Genomic DNA, 23,394 nt, shown 5'->3' on the forward strand with positions numbered 1-23,394 from the left:
CACAGATTTAAAGAGTCAGATATTGAAGAGAAAGCAGTCAGTGTGGCAGTTGATAGCTCGGTTTATTACACACAAACAAGATAAATACTCGAGCACTGTAACGCTGGACAGACAGGACACGATCATCTCGACGTTCTGATCCAGACATAAGAAGACCTACACGCAGTCAACATTAAAGTGACCTTACCCCAAAGCTCATCCTTCAGGAACTGATAATCAATGTTTTTTTCCTCATTTGATTGGTTGTTTTATATATATATTTATTTTTTCAGCATTGTCCGTTCATGATCGTTGTTTTCTATGAGGTGTCTTGATCACATCCCTGAGACAGCAAGGGGACATCCTCTCGTCGTGTTCACCGTTCGCTTCTTTTCTGACCGTTTTGTTAAATCAAATATACGTTTTAAATCAAAAGTGCTACCACAGAAGTATTCCTACTATAAACCCAACCTCCCATTTCCCCTCTACATTTGTACCAACACATATATCACATAACGCAAATTCATTACAGCTGAATAAAACATTGGTAAGTAACTCAAAGAAAATAGTTTTAAATATCAATACAATGTAATCTCAATAAACTTGATCCTTGGAGATTCAATCTTTCATGATTCAAAAACGGAGTTTACCAATGTTTCATGCAACGGCAATCTCTCAAAATTAAAAGTTACGACCATTTCCATCACAGAAGTGCTACAAACGACACTCAATAAACTTCACATCATCCTGCTTTCCCGCTCCGCGGACTCACGCGGAGCTGGAAAGCAGATTATCCATTATTCATGCCTTGCTATTAATTTTGCATCTTGTCACAAACAAACGTTTTACCAGCTGGAGTTGTTTTGATATAAATAACAAAAAGCACTTTCTCTTGTGTTAAATATGTAGAGCCAGGCCCTTTGAAAGCTCCACTTGACCCCGCTGCTGGAAAGTGGCATCTTTGCTGATAAGACAAATCACAGTACGGTAAAATATCATCACGAGTGGAGCGATTCAGGTAAACGCAGTTATTTTAACGGTGTGTTGCTCGGTGCAACCCGTGTGTCCGTGCTGGTGTTTGTGAGCGCTCAGGGACCTGCAGAGTTTACATGGCAGCCATCTTGCTGGCCTCTCGGACTCCACTCAGGTAGGCTCCCGTCACAGTCTGAGGGAAATGTCTGTTGGTTGCCTGGTAAGCAAAACAAAACAAAACGAGTCAAATAAAAAGTTAGCCTGATACATGACATCACAAAAGAGATTCACTTCAAGTCATTTTTATTTAACAGGGTGGAAACCGGGGGACAGAGAGGCAAACCTAAGCAGCCGTGGGACGAACTCTTACATTTGAATCCTTTACAAAGGCCTTTAATCTCAAAATGTGCAGTTCTATTCAGTCATATGATGAACTTTTGACCTTCAACACGAGAGAGACCTGTGAACGTGAACTCTGATTGGTTTTTGATAAATATTGGTGGGAATCCGCACTGCAGGTCATTTACAAAACCTCTATTTGTGCATGTTTGACCTTGATACAGTTTAAAGTTGTATTATGACGTCACTATTCGAAGACATGGTTGGTGCAGACTTTCCCAAATACAGTAGATAGATGTCTGTGACAGATGTGGAGGCTCACCATGCAATCTTACCCATAAGTCTAAGGTATTCTCAAGGACTATTCACACTTCACACATTGGCATTGTGTGTCTTCTGTCAGACTATACGCAGTATTCCACTAAAGGATTGGAAGTTATAGCTTTGACCTCCCTAATTTCTAAGCGCCACTCCGTCTCAACTGGAAATCCACAACAGCTCCTTCAGACACACGACGGATTAAAGAGGCTATGTCCTTTTTAAAAGTAGAGGAAATTAGATCCTCAAGAAGGATTAACCTGGACAAAATCAACAATACATGACAACTGTTCATGATTTATTTTTTACGACAATGTAATCCCCCCCCCCACACACACACACACACACACACTCCCACTCCCCTTTGCTTTTCTCTTTTACTATTATTTATTTATCTTATCTATAATGTTTATGTGGCCAGTTTAATCATTTTATACAGACTACGTCTAAATGCTTTTTTCCATTGTATTCCTATTGGTTGTATTTTTTGTACCAGTGTGTCCTGATATATATATATATATATTCAAGTGCCTTTGTTGTTCTTGTGTACACACCAATAAAAAAAGAATATGAAACCAGAGAGAGGGTTGGTTAAGTAAAAGCTGCAGCGTTACCTCTCCAGCAAAGAACACTTTTCCCTGCACGTCCTCGGCGAGGATGTCGTAGGCCTCGCCACTTCCCCCCGTCTTCACGAAGCTGTAGGACATCTGGGTCCACATGTCTTTGCTCCAACGTGTGACAAAGAAATGCAGCGGCTCTGGGACCTCCTAACAAGGACGACAGCCGTTCAAAACCATAACAGTTATGAGAAACACACACAAAATACAATACAGGAAGAAAGTTTATAAAGAGGTAATATAAGGTGTGAATAGAGAAAGACTTGTTAGTCTTATGGTGCGTTCCAGTTGTACTCGGAAAACGGGATTTCCACACAAACCCCGAGTTGACATTTAAAGATGGCCGCCCCGGTTGTAAACAGTAAAGAAGCTCCTGTAATAATCCTTTTATAAACACTTTTTACTAATGGTTGTCACATAAGTCAGCCGTATACACAGTATTGTTAGATGTATATATATGGAAATGCTGTCTTAGTGTAATTTAAATTTTTTATGTGTAAATGTAAACTACTGCGCTTTTGTGTTTCCTCTTCATCCACCGTGTTTGCAGGTTGCAGAAGGGCCGCGTATTTGTCCCAAAGTTGTTTATATTCAGACAAGGCAAGCGCAAGAATGCCTTTCCTAGATGTGGCCATCTTGTTTCCTCTTCCGTTTTTGGCCGCTGGCTCCTTTTTTTTACTTTTTAACTCAGGTGTGACGTCATTCCCAGCTCCGACTTCCGAGGTAAATTGAACGCACCACTACTGTTCACTATTCATCAGTAACAATAAACAACACTCCACGTCAGCAGAATGTGACAGGGCTACACATTAAAGGTGAACGCGTTACCTGCTCTTTGAAAAGTTCCCGCAGGACCTTCATGCACTCGTCCACCACCTGCTTGTCCTCCATGTCCCGGACAGCAGGAACAGCCTCACCGGTGATTACAGACATGAGGACAGCCTGTTTCCCCTACACACACACACACACACACAAACACACAAAGACTGCATTATACACACTGTAACCATGACGATAAGGTCAAAATGTAGAATCGAGAAATGTTCCTTCCTTCTTCCATATGAAAATATCAGGATATTTCCCCTGATAGGAATACGTATCTTCAGTTTCACTCCTTGTGGATAAAAATGTGTTTGAATACGTGTTCACTAATGCTCCCCAGGTGCCTCTACTTGTGCTGTTGCCTTCATACTTTAGTAGAAGTAGTGAAGACAAACCTGTGGCTCCATGTCGTAGAAGACACTGAACATGCCTCTCTTGTCAGGACTTGGTGGGATGTGACCAAAGTAGTCTGCTCCTTGGATTTTTTTGTCCCAGAATCTGTACGGGAACTGAAGAGCGATCTGGAAGACATTTTAAAATAATATTTTGTTCAGCCATCTTGAACCTCTTGTCCCTATCGGGGTTGCGGGGGGCTGGAGCCGATCCCAGCTGACATCGGGCGTGGGGCGGGGTACACCCCGGACAGAACGCCAGTCTATCGCAGGACACATAGAGACGAACAGAGACAGACGACCATTCACACCTACGGGCAATTTTAGAGTCATCAATGAACCGAACACCTGCACGTCTTTGGACTGTGGGAGGAAACCGGAGAACCCGGAGAAAACCCACGCAGACACGGGGAGAACATGCAAACTCCACACAGAAGAGGCCCAAGCTGGGATTCGAACCAGGAACCCTCTTTCTGTGAGGCAACAGTGCTAGCAGCATTAATAATATTCCCCGCAATTCCTCGACCCCTGGATAAGCAGTATTTTAGCACCTTAAAGGAGACAACTTTCTAATCACAACCACTGTTATTGCCTTAAAGTTAAATGTTCTGGATACGTTTTCCTGCTGTACTTAACTACAACCATGAAAACACAGAAAACCGTTTGTACCTTTTCTATGATGCCTGCTCCCAGACTGTGGATTGCTTTCAGTTTCCTTTCAGGAAGCGGAGGGTTGAACTGAATCATGTTCTTCTGAAGTAAAGTCAGTGGGACTGTGACAAGAACCTAACCAGAGTAACATTAAACCACCATTAGTTTCATTATTTCAAACTTATAAGAAAAAGAAATTAACAGTACACATATAGCAAACTCAATAAATAAACCACTTAATTAATATAACATGTCCAAAATGGAGTAGGAAGAAGGTTTAAACCATTTAAACAACTATGATCAGCATTGAACGCATCCACGTTAAAGATAAAGTGTGATAATAAAGATAATATAATGCATTTTTATAGCATTTATCAACATGTTTTTACCTTCTGTGCTTTCCACTGGGACCCGTTGGAGGAGGTCACTTTGACAACATCACCTGAGTAATCGATGGCCTGAACCTGCGATTGAAAAAGAAAAGGTGCACACCTGATTTAGATTTTTAACATTGTGATTTATCGATGTAGTTTTCAGCGTAAAGGTAAAAAGCAGCAGCTGAAATGTAAAGATGGAGTTACAAACCGGGCACTTGGTGCGGATGTCGAGGCCCTCGGCCAGTTTGTGGAGTAAAGCGGAGTAGCCCTTTGTGAGTAAAGTGTGGTCTCCTGAGAACTGGGCAAAAAACTCATTGTGGTCCCAAGATCTTGCAGAAACCTACGAACGACAACAAAAACACTTCATACATTTTCATCACAATCACCAAGGATTCAATGACTTCACAGTTCAAACACATGCAACGTCAATCAGTCTGTCTACTTTTTGTATCGTTGTTGTTGTGTCTGTCTCTGTCTTTGTGTCTGTCTTTGTCTCTCTGTCCATCTGTCCGTCTTTTCTCTCTCTCTCTCTCCTTTTCTTCCTCCCCAACCGGTGCAGACAGATGTGCGTCCTCCACAGAGCTGGGTCTGTCTGACGTTCCTGTCTGTTATAGTGACGGTTTTCAACGCCACCGTACTCTACGGGGGAATTGTTGGGTCTGTGTAAATCATAATAAGTCATAGAGTGTGGTCTTTACCTACTCTGTAAAGTGTCCTGAGATAACTTCGGTTATGATTTGGCACTATAAATAAAATTGAATTGTTTTTTACCGATGCTTCTTGTTACCGCACTTTAAAAAAGGACTAAATGTGTCAAAGTGATTTTCCCCTTGTGGACAGTAAAGAGTCTAACCTAACCCTAGCCCCTTTGCTGCTGTAACAACATCACCACTGTTGGACTAATAAAGTTCTACTGTGGTGAATCATTTCTACGTGCACAGGCAGAAATGTTGGTGTATGGTGAATTCGTAACAATAAACCAGCCTTAAGTGATTACGTAAGTGTTTGTGTTCTCCACACCTGCTCCAGCGTGCTTCCACAGGCGTACTCCAGGTTGCTGAGATGAAACTGAAGCACTTTCTCCTCCAGCTCACTGAACTGGATCCCAGACTCCTGGAGAAAGTTCTTCTTCACCTCCTGGACTTTTTCTGCGGAAATAAAATGCATACAATTATAGATCACTTTGTCATATTTTTCCACTGAAATTCATTTTTTCTCATCAAAAGAGCCAAATGTGAAGACAAAACATCCAAGCAGCTGGTTCCTGAGTCTCAGTTTTTAGATTAAAACAATCGTGTCGTATTCGGGGACAACGCTTCAGCACCTCTCAGCGGGGTGTCCTGGTTCTGCGACTTGTCCTTCCTCCATTCTGACACCACGTCCAGGATGGCGTTGAAGTGGAAGTCCATGCGCTTGTCGATGGCGGGGTCAGTAACTTGCCCGCCCTCCTGAAAGAGGTCACACCGCTCTCCCAGCTTGTGCATCTTGATGCCCATCTGCAACAGTAGAGTCAAATTAGACGAAGCACAAATCTCACAGTCACATATGAAGATGCATGTTTCCATTTAGCAGACGAAACAAAGAACAAGAGCTCTTTCTTTGCAGACCTTTGAGCTCTTAAATAAAATCCTACCTGTTCACACATCAGAGCGATGGGGTTGTTTACACAGCCGTTGACGATTTGCGCTCCTCGGCCTACAGTCACTCCCAGAGAAGTATCATCCCACACACGACCTCCAATTCTCTCCCTCGCCTCCAGCACCACCACCTGCAAACCCATGACAATGACGAGTGTAAAGGGACAGCGAGTTGACGAACAAACAGGGTCAAACAGGAGGTCAGAGAATATGAGAGGCAAGAACAACAGTTACCTGAGTGCCAAAGTTTTGCAGCTGCCGTGCAGCAGCCAGACCTGAAGCCCCGGCACCGATGATGAGAACATTCCTCTGCGAAAGTGATAGAATATGAGGACGTGCTGATGTAAAACTTCCATGAATTGTGTGCTGTTGTGTCATGGTCAGGTAACGATGAGGGCACTCACAGAGCCGTGTCTTTCAGGGAGCAGAGGGCGTTTCACTGCCAGCACACCGGTGTTGATGAGGCCCTTCCTGGTCATGAAGTGGAGCACTCGGTCCATCTCCTGCACGCAGCGCACACGCACCAACCCCCGGACAATGATTTGCTGGGCACATTTCTGGGAAGTCAGCACCTCCTTTACAAAAAAACAGGAACATTTGTAAATAGTTTGCTGTGTTTTAGAGCCGTATGTTATGTTCTAAATCCAAAAGCAATGGTTGTTAAGATTGATTTAAATGAGCTGGCAGAGTAATATTTACGCCACTTCAGGGCTTCAGTCAGGAAGGACACCAGTAAGAGTTGACCGGCTTTACTTATTCAATCGGACTGTATTACACTGAACACAAATTGTAGTGTACAATGGTGGAAGTTTATCGTCAATGACTTCCAACATCACCGTAGAATGAACTGAACTGGTGGTGCGGACATTTGCGCTGGTTATGTAAGCTAGGCTGGTTACGTATGCTACGCTGGTTACGTATGCTACGCTGGTTACGTATGCTATGCTGGTTACGTAAGCTACGTACTTCGCTAAGCAAATACCTGGCGTAACACAGACACTAACACTAAATAAACAGGTGGTAGAGAATTCACAACACAGGTGAAAACATGAAAAACATGCAATTCGTAAGTTACTGCTGTCTGCACTGTACCCTGCAATTCTTGTGCCAGGAGGCAAGAATGAGGTTGCGTAACGCCAAATACATGGTGGGATCTCTGGAGAATTCTGGAAACTCGTAAAGCTCATCCAGCTCCATCATATCCGGCCGTACACACAGAGCCTTTCCGCACTCGTTCGGCTGGTAGAAGGGCTGGAAGTATGGACACAGGCCTGGAACTGAGGGAAACCATCATGATCACCACACCACAGTATGTGCTTTTAGACAGAGCATAAACAACGGCGGTTAATAAATGTTATTCCTCACGCAAAACACACAGGGAGACTCACTTTGAGGCTGCACGGCTCTGCAGTGATCGGCCCTCAGCTCGGACAGAGACATGTTACTGGGAGAGCCCGACGGACTCATACCCACACAGTCGGGGTAGTAGGCAGCGAGGAACGGGCTGGCCGGGCTTTCTTTGAACAACGGCGGCAAAATCAACATCGAATGCCACCAGCTGTCGGTCACCTCAGCCACTCTCTGTGAGAATGAAACGACATGAGATTAAAGAGGACGACAGTCACCGCTTTATTGGCACAGATGGATGCATCACTGCTATGGGTCCAAAAGAGATCTTACAACACACATCGGCATCTTACCAAGTCCTCTGGCTGGGAGCACTGGTCCGGTCCCTCACTCTGCAGGCAAAGACACGCGCTTATCATCACAAAAAAAAGAGAAACGTCACTTGTGAGTGGCTGTTTGACTCCTTTTCTATTTCCTGTTTACCTTGATGTTGTTGACCTTCATCCCACAGCGGTACATTGCTGCCATGGACGCAGTGAGTTGGATCTCCTTGGTTAGCTGACGCCACTTCCTGCAGTCCGGTTTAGAGCACTGAACCTGAGGGGAACATATCATAATGAACGTGACTGTTTAACTTAGAATAGTATAAAGTAACTATTCTACCGTATGACTTCATCTCACCCAGAACGGTAGCTGTTGATCTGCCATGAAAGCTTTGAGACTGGGCTCACTTTTCCCATTACTGGTCCAAACCTTCTTCCACGAAGCAAAGGTCTCGTAGCCATCTTTGTGACTGCAAATTTTTAAAAAATCAATAGTTGAAACACTTTTATATGTCATCTCATCTCATCCTCAGCCTCTTATCCGGGGTCGGGTCTCGGGGGCAGCAGCTTTAGCAGGGGACCCCAAACTTCCCTTTCCCGGGCCACATTAACCAGCTCTAACTGGGGGATCCCGAGGCGCTCCCAGGCCAGTGTGGAGATATAATGGGAAAAAAACAGTGGAACACGCTCCGTCAACATTACCTTCTGTAGTAGTGGTCGAAACATTCGTTGCAAAAATGCTCCCCACAGGACAGGTGGTACCAGCGAGACGTGTATCCATTCTTGGCACACCTGAGAAAAGACAGAAGAATTCAAAACAAGCCGCATCTAAAAAAAAAAAGTCAGATTTCTGTTTTACCGAGAAACTCGCTACCTTTCAGATGCACTTGCAAAACAAACTGGGTATGTGGCAGAGCATCCGGCCTTCTCACACTTTCTGTACTTCTTCTCAGACTGGTCGTCTTCCTCCTCGGTGTCTGTGGCTTTTCTTTTGCTCTAGAAGAGAGTTGATTTGTGCGGATTACTTTAAACCACAGATGCAGAGATCCACACACTTTAAAGGTGGGGAAAGAAAGGGACCGCTTGGGTTTAGGAATTGGTATCATGAGAGAAAAGGCTGGTTCGGCGCATCCTGACTTCAAACACAACACCGTAGATCCAACATGACAGAAGAGGAGAGGGAAAGAAGCAAAACAAACTTGAGGCGTAACAGGAAATACAGGAGCGGGTCAGGTCTGTTTCTTTTAAAGTCGGAGAACGTTTTCAGCTATACAGCGTTTGATATCGTGGAGAAAAGTATTCAGGTCTTTTGTGCCCACAGCTGTGAAAAGGGATGTTGTGTCGCCACATGGGAATAAGTCAGCTGACAAATAACTAAATTTGCAAAACAGAAATGCCAAAGCTATGTTTGAGAACACGGTCATCTTTACATGGTTTGTCCTCATAGATTATTTTATCCATTTTCTTCTGCTTATCTGGGGCCAGATCGGATTTTTTAACGCTGTTTGTGGGCTTGGATTTGTATATGTATGTATATTTATATGTATATGCACATTTTGTTGTTATTATGTGTATTTTTGTTTTAATCTGGAAGCCTTTTCTATTATGTTTGACATTAGAAAATGAATAAAAACATAATAGCAAAAAAATCCATATTTTAAATGCTGAAAACAACATTTTCTCTCATCTTTGCATGAAAAATTACTTTAACAATGAATACATTTTTAAAATAGTCCTGGTTGACTCTCTCCCCTCTCCCTCTCGCCCCATTCCCTGTCTGTCTTATATAATAAAATGCTTAAAAATATAAAAAATAAAATAAAAATAATCTTTCTTAATCAAAGAAAAGGTGTTGTCATGTGTCACTGTGGCCTATAAGGGCTAAAGGTGTATCGGCCTACCATGTGAACCATAACTGGTCCCTCTCTCTGCCCACATCTCTTCAATAACGCAAAAAAGCCTCAAAAATACTCTCTGAAAAAACAAATATGTGCAGGTTTATCATCATTGTATTTTCTAGAATCAGACTCAAAAAGCATAAACACACAGGTAAAGAAAATAAGACCAGACCAGACCAGACGAGACATGCCTGAGTGGAGCAGGGCTGAACGTGCATGCTGCTGCAGCTGTTACCTGTCCAGGTGGAGGGTTGTTGGTGCGCTTCACCCGGACATTGATCTGCCTCCCCGAGGAGCGCAGGGTCTGTCCCTCCCCCGGTGACTCCCCGGAGCTCCTCTTCTTGGTTCGTCGAGCCCCAGAGGGATTCCCAGAGTAGTCTGAACATTAGTGACAACAGCATTTATCAGAGCACAAATGCACTGCAGCTGAGATGAACTGGGGCCTTGGTAGTGACTGATAAGATCTCACATGTGTTATCCTATTGTTTATAACCTGATCAAAGAGGATCACAGACAGCAAATGTGTCGACACATAACCAAGCCCTTTAAACAGCTGAATAATGTCCGCCTGTCACGTTTAGCACATGTAGCAGTGAGCAGCAGAGACTCTGAGCACTTACCTGCATCCGACAGCATGGCTGACTGCAGCTGCTGCACAACCCGGGGATCCACTCACCGTGTGTGTCCGGTTCTGATTCTGTTTTTTATTGTTATAATTCACCTCCCCTTTTATTGTTGTGGGGGGAAATCAATGCGCTGTTGTTGCGAGAATACCACTTCCTGTTTTAAAGAGGAAATGGGCGTTTCGGTTTTAGGATTAGGGTTTGGAGGATTCAACGTGTCACATCAATACATATATAAATAAATGTAGAAATGAATAAATAAATAGAGGGGGAAATTAATGATTAAATACAGAAATAAATAAGTAAATCAATAAATGCATAAAAACATTATAAATAAATTCAGAAAAAATAAATACAGGAAAATAATAAATTATTAAACAAAGCAACAAACAAGTAAATAAGAAAATGCATAAATAAATACATAAATTCATAAATAAATGAGTAAAATCATTAATAAATGCATACATTAATAAATAAGATAATAAATACATGCATAAATAAATGGATATATAAATACAACCACTAATAAATGTATAACTGAATAAATAAGATAATGAATAAATGCATAGATAATTAAGGAATAAAATAATAAATGCTTTACATTTATTTTTCACATTTTTTTTCAACTCCATTTATTTATTTCTGTTTTTCCATGTTCATAGGTAGGAGGTCCCATTTTCTTATTTCTGTATTTATTCACGTATTTATTTATTTCAGCATTTATTTATTTCTGTATTTATTCACGTATTTATTTATTTCTGTATTTATTCACGTATTTATTTATTTCAGCATTTATTTATTTATATATTTATCTTGTATTTATTTATACATTTATGCATTCATCATTTTTTTATTTCTTTATTGAGTCGTTTAAACCTCGACGGTTTTGAGCTCCAGTTGCTCGAAACAATAAAAACATAACTTAAAATGTACAAAGACAGGAAAAACAAGAAAAAATGAATGACAAATAAACAAAAACAAAACAAAAACATAGACAAAAACCTAAAAACAAAAAACACAAACACAAACAAAAACAAACACAGACACAAAAACACAACAAAAACAACCCAAAAAACAAAAACAAAACGTTTGGTAAATGGGCGTTTCATTTTTAGGATTAGTTTTGCTCACCGCTGCTCGCCGTACTACACGGTAACCATGGCAACTGTACCCAGGGCAACGTACAAACCCAGGTGAGACGGAGAGACGTTGGACGTCAGTTGGTGGAGAAACACCGAGGGTAGGAAGTAAACTTGGACGTATCTGTAATGTTTAAGGACTTTAACGTTAACCAACCGGAACCCAAACAAACAAAAATCGTGAAGTAAAAATTCAAATGAACCGATAATGTTTGAAGTAAGACTTTAACGCAATAAGTTCGTCGAAACATTAAAGATGGATTCAGGTAAAGTTGTGCTCAGAAGAAAACCGGACATTCCTGGAATCAGACCAAGAGCATCGGACCCGAGCCAGCCGGAGGTAAACAGTGACTTTCTCAGTTATTCAGCTTTATTAAGTGTCTGGTTCTCTGTTAAGAGTCAAAATAACAATACACAACTAAAACAATACTCTGCCATTATTAAAACTCTTCAATTCAAAGTGTTACTTAAATAAAAGTAGGCTAACGTTACTATCAGGAACATGTAAAGTAAGCTAGCACAAAGTAAAAGCACTCTCTATATGATAATACATTTATTTATATATAAAAAAATTATTTGTATTTGTATTATTATTATTATTATTATTTGTATTAATAATAATATTTTCTATTTCCCTCTTTTTATGCAATTATTTATTTACATGTTTGCTACATTTCTATTATTATTATTATTATTATTATTATTATTATTATTATTATTATTATCTCTGTATTTCTGTGCTCTTTTATTGTATGACTGTCTGGGGGAGGGGGTATTGTGTTATTTGTTCAATTGTCATCATTTGTATTACTTGTTAAAAATCAATACATTGTATTTTGTTTTTAAAACTAATTAAAACAGCAATAAGAGCACTGAAACATATCAAATAAAAATAAAATGGCAGATCCATAAACAATAAAAACTAGAGTCAGGGAAGTCTGTGTGATAAAAAGTATGTTTTAGGCTTATCATATTCATTTTTATTATTAATTTAATAACATTTATGATGCAGTTTTTGGCGTTGTAGCTGGCTGCCATAGTGTTAATTGTCATCATTTGTATTACTTGTTAAAAATCAATAGATTGTATTTTTTAAACACATTGAAACAGCAATAAAAACACTGAAACATATCACATAAAAATAAAACCGCAGATCCATAAACAATAAAAACTAGAGTCAGATTATCACAGGGAAGTCTGTGTGATAAAAGTATGTTTTAGGCTTATCATATTATTAATTGAATAACATTTATGATGCATTTTGATCATTTTTATGATTGGCGTTGTAGCTGGCTGCAATAGAGTTAATTGGATTAATATGATTACTGTTGGGTGGTTTAATTTACAGTCCATTGTATTTTATATGCTGCTGATATTATTGCTTGGACCATGTCGCTGCTCTTTTTAGTGTAGTGTAGTGAACTGTTGCAATTTTAAATGTCACCCTAATTGCCCGATGGAGCAGATTCAATCTCTAAATTTGGTTACTATGATCCAGAAACAGCAAAACTTCTCTACAAGTGAGAAAAAATATAGTGAATATGGAAATAAATTGTATTAAAAGCTAAGAGTGGGCAGAAAATGATGGATGCTTTTCAAAACTCTGAGAAATGCAGCCACTTATTACATGAGATGCTTGCACATTTTAATGCAAAATATTTTCTCTCATCCTCAGAATGAATATAATATATATTTTCTAGATTGTGACAAACGTGTGTCTGTCACCAAAGAAGACACGAAATGTAAACCTCGACCTAAACTGTCTCAACAGGTCAGCGTTAAAAGTCTTGAACTCAACAAGGTGATTCGTCTTCTTGAAGATCCATTGACAGTAAGTCAAACTTGAATGTCATCAGACTTTCTTTTTTTTTAATGTTTTAAGCAATATTTGAAGTAATGAACTGTATACTTTGTTTTTACTAAAGGCTAACTTGAAGGAGAGGCACCTTTTTGTACTGAAGAAACTACTGAAGAGAAGCCAGATTGGCTTTGTATCCTTTGTGCTGGATTCAGTCTTCTGACGTAACACTTCTGATAACGCAGACTTCTCCTAACAAGTGTCTCTCTGTCCCAAAATAAATCTCTCTCAGGTGTCACACTCTGCAGCAGATTGTCAAATGTTCCTCCTTACAGTCCCCTGGTACAGTGATGGAAATAGATCTGATCTCATGCAACCTGAACACAGCCAAACGGCGTTCCCAAGGCTCTAATTTACAGCTGTATCGTTGCGTCTGTCAGCAGTTTCCCTGCTCAGAAATAACCTCAGTTATCATGATGACTCTTTGTCCCGTCACTTCCCCTCCCTCAGCGGATTTATCTTCGTTTAAGCTTTGCCCAAAATGTTCAAACTTCTTAAATCATTTCAAGCTTTTGAAGGAGCTGACGGACATCGCCAAAATACTCAACATCTGTGCTGAGAAGGTGACAGATCACCCTGAATATGTGCCCATTTTGTGTGAGGCACTTTGCATTTGCAGGTAAGAAACTCACATGTGTCAAGCCTACGTGAGCACTGATGCTTTTTTGTGTTGTGCAGTCGTCATCATGTTGCTTTGCTTCATCTCAGGCTTCCCTTCCTGAAGGAGAAAACATCTGACGAGCTGAACTACGCTCAGGACGTCATAGAGTTCCTCTCTCACATGGGTACACAGATCACTTATTAAACGTATTCCATAGATATAAATTAAATTGCGGTTGACAGTTAAGGCCATTTATTTAACATTTGGCTGCCAGTTTTTTAATATATTATGAAAATAAATGTGAAGACTTGAAACTTAAAGTGTAAGGCCGGCATGTCTTGCTATCAAAAATCCCATGAAGAGAAATAAACAATGCATTTGTCTGTTTCTCAATACTTTACAACCTCTCTACTGTCTGTGGCACTCAGCCCCAAGCCTCCTGAAGAGGTACATCTTTAAAAACAGGTCACAAATTTACATTGTTTGTCTTTTTAAAGGGCTCAAACATTTCCGAAAACAACAGGACACTTTCGCTTTTGGCAAACCTAACTTAAACACGTGTAAACAGTGTATTAGAGAACTGTTTTCAGTGGTGGATAAATACACATTTGCTGAGTATTTCCTGCAGCAGGATAAGTGATTTGCTGACAAAAAACATATGTGAAATATCACCAGCCTTACTCTTTCAGAAACATCACAGTGAACATCAAGTTACATGCACTTTTTGGTGCATCCACATGCTTTTGGGGTGTGACATGCAGTGGCACAACCTCTTTAACACAGGAGATAACAAAGTCCATCTTATCCTTCATATAGTTTTTACTTTATGTATATTAATGACATTGCTCAAGGCTGATGAGCAAGAAGAAAACGGTTTCTTCAGACAGCAGGAGTGTTGATGAAGAGCGACTGACACGTGTTTCTGTTGGCAGGCTGTCTGATGCGGGTGTCAGAGGCTGAAGTGAGGCAGCAGATAGTTGAGTCTGTGAAATCTTTCTACAGCTGTGTGGCTCCCAAACAGCTGCTGCACGGTACGGACGGTCTCACCAAGCCAAAGCCTCGGACTTTCCACTCTGACAACCGATTTTCTAGACTTTCACTGAGTGAGGTTTTCTCATGGCTTCTGTGGGGTGGCATGCTTGTGCCTTTGTTTGTTTTTCTTCTCTGTTTATTTCATGTCATCAAGTATAACAAGGCTGATATGATGAACCAGTATTAGCTTATTAATCTTGCCAAATATAATCGATCAAGCTCATTGATCAACCCGGTATTTATTCAATAAAGGCTTATCATATCTCATCTCAAAACAACCTTCTCCATATAGACAGTTTTGTATACAGTGCATTAAAAATGAATATCTACCAATGTATCTTAATACATTTTTAACTGCACTGCTTCCAGAAATTGACTTAAATCACTTTAATTTAAGTTCAGATTGAATGTTCTTTTTTATATATTTGTCATTGTTTTTCACAAAGGCTGCTATTTTTCCTGTCTTTTATCCTCGTTTACTTCTTAATCAAACTTTTCTTACTGTTTTGTTAATGTTGTATCACTTTTTGTTGTTGGTGTTGTTCCTGTTTCCCCGATTTTAGATATTAAGAGTGAAAACAAAAATGTGTTTTTGCATGTGTAATTTTTTTGTCTTTAGTTTGTTTTATGTTGTTGTTCACATCTTTCATCCAGACATGTTTATTATTATTATTATTATTATTGTTATCTCTTATTCTAATGTGTTTCTGCAGGGCTCCAGCCAACCTCTCCAGGTTATAGGCTGCAGTTGCTGGAGCGCAGTGATCTGGCTCAGACGTTGCTCCTCTCCATGGCGGCACTGGAGAACCAGCCCACCATCAAGCTGCAGCTCCTGCAGACACTTCAGATCCTCTCCAGCTCCTCTGGTCAGTAACTGAGTTTTATTATTGGATCCACTGAGGTAGTGGAGGAGGGGATCTGTCAGACATGTCAATCTAACCTCCTTCATTAGATAAAGTAGCCAGCTCTCAAGTGCATAAATCCTCACATGACCTAACAACAATCAGACAAACAATCAAAACGGTGATTTTAAGTGTCCTTGTGTCAATGTCAGCAGGTCAATGGGTCGTTTTATCATCAATCACATTAATCCCATTTCATTTTACAACTGCAGATATGAACTGTGCATCAATACTGAATGCACGAGGAGCAGAGAGGATCTGCCTCCACATGAACGAACCCGACCCGTCCGGTCAGGTCCTGTTCCACTCCTCCGAAATCCTCTGGAACCTGCTGGAGAGCGGCAGCACGGAGGTCACGGCTCAGCTCAGCAGCATGGAGTGTGTCATGTATGTGTCTCGTGCAGATGTTTCCATATGTGGCTGATGAGGGCAATGTGTGCCTGTAGAGATCATTTCATTTAAAGGTCTCATATTATTCTAATTTTCAGGTTCAACCTTGTGTTTTGAGTTTCCACAAGAACTTGTTTACATGCTTTGATGTTAAAAAAACGCATTACGCCTGTCTCTTTAAGAATCCCTCCTGAAAAGACAAGTCTGCTCTGATTGGTCAGGGTTTGTCTTCCACATCGACTCTGAACCGTCATTGCAGCCGGGGAATGAATGTAACTGCCCTGTAGCAGCACTTTCTAAATGTATATATAGCAAAGTTGTGACATCACAAACCTTCAGAAGTCCTGACGGTTCATTTAAAGTCATAGTTTCTGAATAAAGGCTGTGTTCATTTCTCTGTGGATTGAGCGTTTTTTAATTTACATAGCACCTCGATCTGCTTTATGATCTGACAAAAAGACATGGAAATCTCACTTTTTACAATACGGGACCTTTAATGACCTTATGTACTTTGGGATCAACAAGCATCTAAAGAAAGTTATGAGTCAAGAATGAATTACCTTCCAGCCTCTAAAAGTTTAAATACGTTTTTTCTCTCATTCTGTACAAATAGATATTAGATTTCTTACTTTCTGTTTTGTTCATTAGATCTATAAAAGAGGCGTTTTGTCACCAGCTGATGAACGGTTTCCGACATTCTGACCTCCAACTCAGAAATGATCTGCTCGTGATCACAACTCTCATCGCTGAGAATCCCGACTCTCTGCTTATTGTGAGTACAGGATGGGAAACTGTTTGATGGAAACACATTGCAGCAGATATTTGTAGTCACATACAGGTATGTGGAAGGTGTGTAAAATGTGCTTAACATTGTGTTTCTGATTTTCAGGAGAGTTTATTTGCCAAACAGCTTGTGGTTTTCGTCACATTTCCAGAGTGTGAGGTCCCTCTTTCCTTCTGCATTTGTTTTAATTTTTCCATTTGAAATATTTACGAGTACATTTTATGATAACAGAAATGCTTCCTTTCGTTTCAGTGAGAAGTCACAACCCTTTGGTCCGCAACCTCAAGCTCACCTACAACAACGAAGACTTGAAAATGAAGAAGCTGCTTTTGAATCTGTTGGTTTTAATGTCGAATGATTTAGCTGCTCTGACGGTCAGTCACACACTAACAGTACTGTTTGAGTCATTGATTAGTCTAAATCTGACATTTTTAACACCCTACATGTTCCCTCCATGTGTTCTTCTCCTAGCTGTATAAAGAGGAAAGAGTTATGCTTGCTCTGCTGATGCTCGTGAAGCTGCCTGCTGCCTCGTCTGAGCGACGGTCAGCTTCACGTCACTGGTCCACCGTTCAGCAGGAGGAGCTCCAGCTGCAGGCGCTGGCCACCCTCTCCACCGTCGCTCCACTCATGTTGGATGACTACATGTCCTATCAAGGAAACGCCTGTCTGCTGCTCCTGCTGGACTGGTGCGTTGCTCAAGGTCAGGAAACTGTAAAACATGTGAAGAGACAAACGAGAGGCTAAAGAGAGCATGTCCTGTATCTTCAACCCCCACTCAACATCTCACATCCAAACAATTACCATCTTAAAACACTGTGACCCTTTGCAGTGTTTGCAATTTTCATAATTTGTGTGTTTTGTGCCTTTTTTCATTATATTAAACAATATATTTCCTCCTTTCTGCCAGATTCTTTGTTTGGTCAGGGTCACAGCTCCAATGGCCCAGGAGCAAGAGGCAGTAAGAAGGCTCAGATGCGGCATATCATCAGAGTGCTGAGATCTGTGACGTCTTTGGGCGAAGAGTCAGTCAACCAGGACCTTTGTGATCAAGGAACCATCAACCAGCTCCTGGGTAAATTTCCTTCCAACTTTCACAGCATCAGCAGAAACATTTAACCTAATAAACATGTTGAATACAGACTTGCTGTTGTATTTTCTCAGGGATTTTGATGCAGATGGAAGCGAGTCCTGATGAGGACGATGTCGTCACCCTGGAGATAAAGTCAGATCTTCAACTGATACTGTCAGCGCTGTGTGAGAGCGACATGCACAGAAAGGTAAAGCTGAGATCATGACAAACGCACTGAGACAGCTAAGAAGTAGTTTGGCTAAAAAGCCACCATGTGACTTTTATTTAATTTAATCATAGCATATAGTTTTTTGTTGTAGAAAAATAAGACTATGTCATAACGTGGTCAGTTTTTGGCCACAGTGGCTTATTTAAATCTACCTGTTTTTGCCATAGCTTCTTTAAACAGTACTTCAAACCAGTATTTTGTTTTAATTATTTTTCCATACTGTGAATCCATCTGCCTGCAACTTTTAAACACTAATATGATTTTATCTTCTAAATCTCTTTGTGTTTATATTTGTCATCCAGATGACATCTTGTGCTTTGATCAGAGACGACATTTATATTTTTATACCCCAATATCACAAATCCCAAATGTGCCCCAGGGGCTTTACAATTTATAAAGCATTTTGACTCTCGCTTCAGATGAGGAAAAACTTCAAAAACAAACTCTTTTAACGGAGGATTAGAATGGAAGAAACCTTTAAGAAGAGGGACCCCTCTCTCAGGATACACAGATGTACAATAGATGTTATACTGTATGTACAGAATAGACCAACATAATAAAAATACAGACAATCCATACAACAAAATCATACATAGAATATGAACATACATATTTAAAAGTTAGTAGTATGGTAAGGATGTCCTCTTACTTTTTCTTAGCTGACAGTTTCGGCTGCAGCTCTGAGGAAGGCTGGAGTACTGCCGAAACTGTCAACTAAGAAAAGGTAAGAGGACATCCTTATCATACAACTAACTTGTCTGAAAAGAACAAACTTTAACTTTCAAAATGGATAAAGAAGACATTAGGAATACAATCGATCTATACATATTTAAAAAGGATGCAGAAGGATGGCATGGAGCCTGAGCCACATGACCTCCTGACCTCCGCACTGACAGCGTTGTTGTGTTGCTCACAGGAGCTGTTTGGATCAGAGGGAGTGGAGATGGCACTTCACTTCCTGAAGAAAGGCTCCGACAAGTTCTACAGTGGTCTGGGACACAACAAGCTCATCCTCTCCACGGTGGACTGTGTGTGGTCAGTTTAGCACACTTTCATAAATTAAGTGTTTTAATTATTTATTATAATGAATCATACCAGCAAATGTCCTGTCTTGTCATGTCCGGAATCAATTTTCATCTGGCTGCTTCAGGCAAGACGGGAATAAATGCTGTTGACTTTTACATTTTCCTTATCTTGAACATAATTCAGAGGAACATGTTTATTATTTCACGATATTAAATATGCTATATGTGTTAATACAGTATATTATTATAACTTCATCCTAAATAAAAGAACCAAACTAAGGTTAAGAACATGCAAAACTCTCATCTTCTCTTGATCGCAAAAAAACCCTTCATGTTTTTTTACATTTGGCATTTCTATCGTTGTATAGCTTTCTGAACAACCCGAGACCCATGAAGTGTGAATATAATACAATTTAAATTAATTAATTTGGGTTTGGGAGATTTAAGTAAACAAACAGAAAGGAAAACATAGTTGAGCAAGTTTGTTTCCCATCAGGTCCTGTATTGTGGGCTGCTACACCACAGAAGATTACTTTCTGGCTAAAGAGGGGGCGTCTCTTCTCTTGGACTTACTCAGTGTAAGAAGCTGATTGATTTCCAATGTCTGAAGCTGAACTGAAGTCGTTGTTGTGCTTGTGTGTCTATATGCACCTAGATATTAAAATTACTGTTATGAAACTATTTGGGTGTCTCTCTCCAACAGTCGAGCCCCAGATGCGTACACTGCATCGTCCTCGCCACCCTGCTGGAGTTATGTGACAATCCGAACGCTCTGTCTCACATCCTGAGCTGGAGGGACGGCGACGGTCAGACGGCTCCCAGGTTCCTGCTGCAGCTGTGGAGGGACGAGGAGGAGGAGCTGAGAGTCAGCCGAACCCAACAGGGAGGGATCGCAGGTCAGTCTGCAACTAGAATTAAAATAACTGCGAGGAAGTTCATTAATATACATCTTCATCAAAGTGTAACTGGGAGTTAATGTCCGCCCTGGACACCGGAGCCGGTCATACTTTTTCACACTTTCATAGAAACTGCAGGACAAAGTGTCTAAAACCGTCTATGGAAGCTGCAGTGCCGCTATTTATTTTGCACAATACATTTAATATCGAGACATTTTCCCCTCTTATCTTATGCTTTTTCACTTTCTGACTTTCAGATCCCCAGAGGCCCATCCGCAGTCATCACCAGCAGGAGGACACCCAGCTGACATTTCCTGCCAAGAAACCGAGTGCAGCAATACTGGAGCTATCAGAGAACCTGCGGTCAAAGATTTACTCCATCTTCTGCAAACTTGGTAAAACAGTTATTAAGTAATTAAACCAGGTTCAAACAGCCGTAAATACAGTGCCACTTATTTTTTAAAAATACAACTGTAAATATGTAGATAATGCTATTATTATAAAGTCTTAGACAGGTTTAGTAGATGTACAAAACTAAACTAGACAAAATCTTTTAGTGCCTTGAATGAGCCGTCACAGACCGGCGCTAAAACGAGGTTGAATACGGAAAATAATGTGTTTTTTAAAAATTTAAACTAATCTAATGGAAACTACAGTTTTGAAAAATGTGGTCATTATGTACACAAGACATATGTGGTACTTTTCCAGGTTTTCAAGACCTTCCTGGATTGTCAAGAAAACATTATGTGACTTTGAGCATCGTCAGGAGATACCTGGACTTCAAGGTAGAACTGTTGGATATGAAATGAGTTGTACTTTCACCAGGCAGAACTGCATCATGATTGACATTTTACACCATCAGAATAATTTGAAAGATGTTGTAATCATGTTAAGTGACATGTTACGGAGTCAAATAGAGATCAGTGCTGTAGAGTCGAATATTCAACCAAAATGACTATGAAAAATGGACGTAGCCTCTCTGTCGAGGTCCGTTCTCTCAACTTGATCCAATCGTCCTCGCTACGGGAGTCTCCATCTTGTCAGACCTTGACTCCACTTCTTTTCCTCTTACCAAAAAAAGGGCATTGACGTGACGTTGGGGGGAAGGAGATACCTCCACCTGGCTGCCGTATACCTCCGAGGAGAAGTGAGGGCCAGGGGCTAGCTGTCACTCAAGAGGCCACTTCCCTAATTATTCATAAACCTTAACCTCCAATAAAAAATAAACTAGCCTGTTACAAAAAAATTCTCCCCCCTCAGTGTTGTCATGGAGATATGACCTAAATATACAGACTAGAATAGGTTTTGTACCAGGCCTTAAACAGGTTTAATTATGCTGTGAAAACGGCCTGTTTAACATGGGGGTCTATGAGAAACTGCTCTATTGTGCAAACTACAACCTAGTCGACACTCGGAGAACTGCAGTTTTTGGCACTTCCTCTTTAGATCAACCAGTAAGTCGCTGTGGTGGCGGCTTGATTTAAACTCTAAAATCATCAACGTATGAAATAATGCAAAAGGGAGATTTTAAGACATCTGTTTTAGACACAGAGACACATAAACATGGAGGTGTGTGTCGTGGTGCTGTAGGTCTGTGAGGTGTGGGAGGAGATCAGCAGGGAGCTGAGTTTGGACAGTGTGAGGCCGATCACCCCCGACGAGGAGGCTCTCCGTACGATCTGTAAGGTTGCAGAGGACACGGCGAGGAGGGTCGCAGAAGAACAAAACAGCATCCTGGAGCAACAGGAGAAGGAGGACATTGGGGAGGAGGCGCTCTTGTACACAGAGGTGCTGAGAGTTTAATTCAGTCGTCAACAAAGTCTGTTGAAGTCAGCTGAAGATATTTTCTGTAATAAACAACCAAAAACTTATTTTAACAACCGCACAAACTTGAATGAAATCCTGGATCATGAGTAGTTTTGCATTAATATTATGATACTAAAGTGAGTGCAGCCTAATTTCTTTCTAGTAGATTTAAATTGATGGATATTTTCACTGAAAGTAACTTGTCTTTGGGACTTAATCCACGTAGACACAGCAGACATCTTGTTTCCATCATTTTCCTTTTGTGTCTTTGCAGATTAAGTCTCACTGGAAGCAGCGGGAGCTCACAGCCAAATCATGGAACAGTTACGTTTCCAAGACTTCAAACTATGAGATCCTGAAGGTTTGATCTTTAACAAACCTCAAGTCATCACTGCTGTTACAAAAGATCAATTTGAAGGGCTATGTTTTTATGTTTCGCTGCCTTTGTTTTGTACAGGAAGTGAAAGCGCAGCAGGAGAAACACATTGAATCATCCAGACCCAAACCAAACCATGAGGACGCTGTGCTTCATCCTACAGAGGTACTTACACACGACATTTTTAGAGTATTGTAGTGCTCACTGGCTTTAAGAGATAGAACCTGCAGAAGGTTCAGCACGGTGGTTGAATGATAAGAAGTGATCAGACTGTTACTGACCTCGACTGGTGTACAGGAGGAACTGCAACAATGTCCTCTACACAGCTCTCTCACAAGACTCATCTCTCAACTGGCCTTGACTTACAGTGAAAATTGTTTAAATGTGTTGCTTGAGAAGAGGGGCTGAAGCCAAGCTCACTGAAAACGACTTGTGTATAAAGTAGTCTCTCTTATACACCAGCTGATAAAATGAGAGATGCACCAGAAGCATTGAGTAAAGAGGTAACATGCAATTTATTACTGCTTCTGTCATTGATTTTAAGGCTTGAAAGTTTTGGTTCAAAACTGCTTTGAAAGCCAGACATCTCAACACTTGAGGATGTAATCATTGTTGGGATGTTGAGATAATGTGGATTTTGTGCACTGGTGCTGTAAAACTGATTCTTTTTCCACCTTAAATCCCCTTACAGCTGCAAGTGCTGTGTAAAACAGCAAGGAGCCGTACTCTCACTCAAGCTGTTTGTTTTGTTTTTTCAGCATTTCATCGGGCAGGTGATGTCCGTAGAGAGGACAGGGGCTCAGGGACCTGCAGGAGTGAAGCTGATGCTGGCCAGAGCTCCCATCAAGGCTGCAGGTCGGGACGAAGTGGGACCCACAACACAGGATCCAGAATACTTCAGCACCGTATCTGTGAAAGACTGATGCTCAATACAAGCCCTTTACATTATTATTATTGCATCTTTATTCTATCTTATAGAGTTTAATGTA

General features: G+C 40.7%; 2 protein-coding genes across 2 annotated transcripts; one reads left to right on the plus strand and one right to left on the minus strand.

Annotated features, from left to right (window-relative positions):
- Window positions 1-43: 43 nt before the first annotated feature.
- kdm1b (lysine demethylase 1B) lies at window positions 44-10,435 on the minus strand. Its single transcript, XM_083925920.1, has 21 exons — window positions 10,293-10,435; window positions 9,908-10,050; window positions 8,649-8,770; window positions 8,477-8,566; window positions 8,133-8,244; window positions 7,935-8,048; window positions 7,805-7,843; window positions 7,493-7,685; window positions 7,197-7,381; window positions 6,509-6,679; window positions 6,339-6,413; window positions 6,101-6,235; window positions 5,792-5,963; window positions 5,488-5,615; window positions 4,676-4,807; window positions 4,480-4,554; window positions 4,109-4,225; window positions 3,443-3,568; window positions 3,054-3,176; window positions 2,223-2,375; window positions 44-1,168 (listed from the first exon to the last, which is right to left on the minus strand). Exons 1-21 carry the CDS (start codon window positions 10,306-10,308, stop codon window positions 1,085-1,087), a joined length of 2,505 nt encoding a protein of 834 aa, XP_083782046.1. The 5' UTR covers window positions 10,309-10,435; the 3' UTR covers window positions 44-1,084.
- Window positions 10,436-11,690: 1,255 nt separating this feature from the next.
- Window positions 11,691-23,328, plus strand: cfap69 (cilia and flagella associated protein 69; the record flags this gene model as incomplete). The annotated part of the gene is made up of 23 exons (XM_083925329.1): window positions 11,691-11,774; window positions 13,206-13,265; window positions 13,360-13,425; window positions 13,802-13,911; window positions 14,001-14,077; window positions 14,826-14,996; window positions 15,639-15,791; window positions 16,040-16,214; window positions 16,866-16,989; window positions 17,107-17,155; window positions 17,254-17,375; window positions 17,473-17,704; window positions 17,912-18,076; window positions 18,166-18,281; window positions 19,219-19,337; window positions 19,824-19,905; window positions 20,031-20,223; window positions 20,481-20,618; window positions 20,932-21,008; window positions 21,814-22,011; window positions 22,304-22,390; window positions 22,487-22,570; window positions 23,164-23,328. 23 exons carry the CDS (start codon window positions 11,691-11,693, stop codon window positions 23,326-23,328), a joined length of 2,847 nt encoding a protein of 948 aa, XP_083781455.1.
- Window positions 23,329-23,394: the final 66 nt, after the last annotated feature.

This window comes from Echiichthys vipera, assembly GCF_963691815.1.
Source record: "Echiichthys vipera genome assembly, chromosome: 13".
NCBI lineage: Eukaryota > Metazoa > Chordata > Actinopteri > Perciformes > Trachinidae > Echiichthys > Echiichthys vipera.

Coding starts and splice junctions, on each gene's coding strand:
- kdm1b (XM_083925920.1), bottom strand. Junction 6,414..6,508: donor TCCCTGAAAGACACGGCTCT/GTGAGTGCCCTC, acceptor TCACTTTCGCAG/AGGAATGTTCTCATCATCGG. Junction 4,555..4,675: donor ACATCCGCACCAAGTGCCCG/GTTTGTAACTCC, acceptor TTTCAATCGCAG/GTTCAGGCCATCGATTACTC.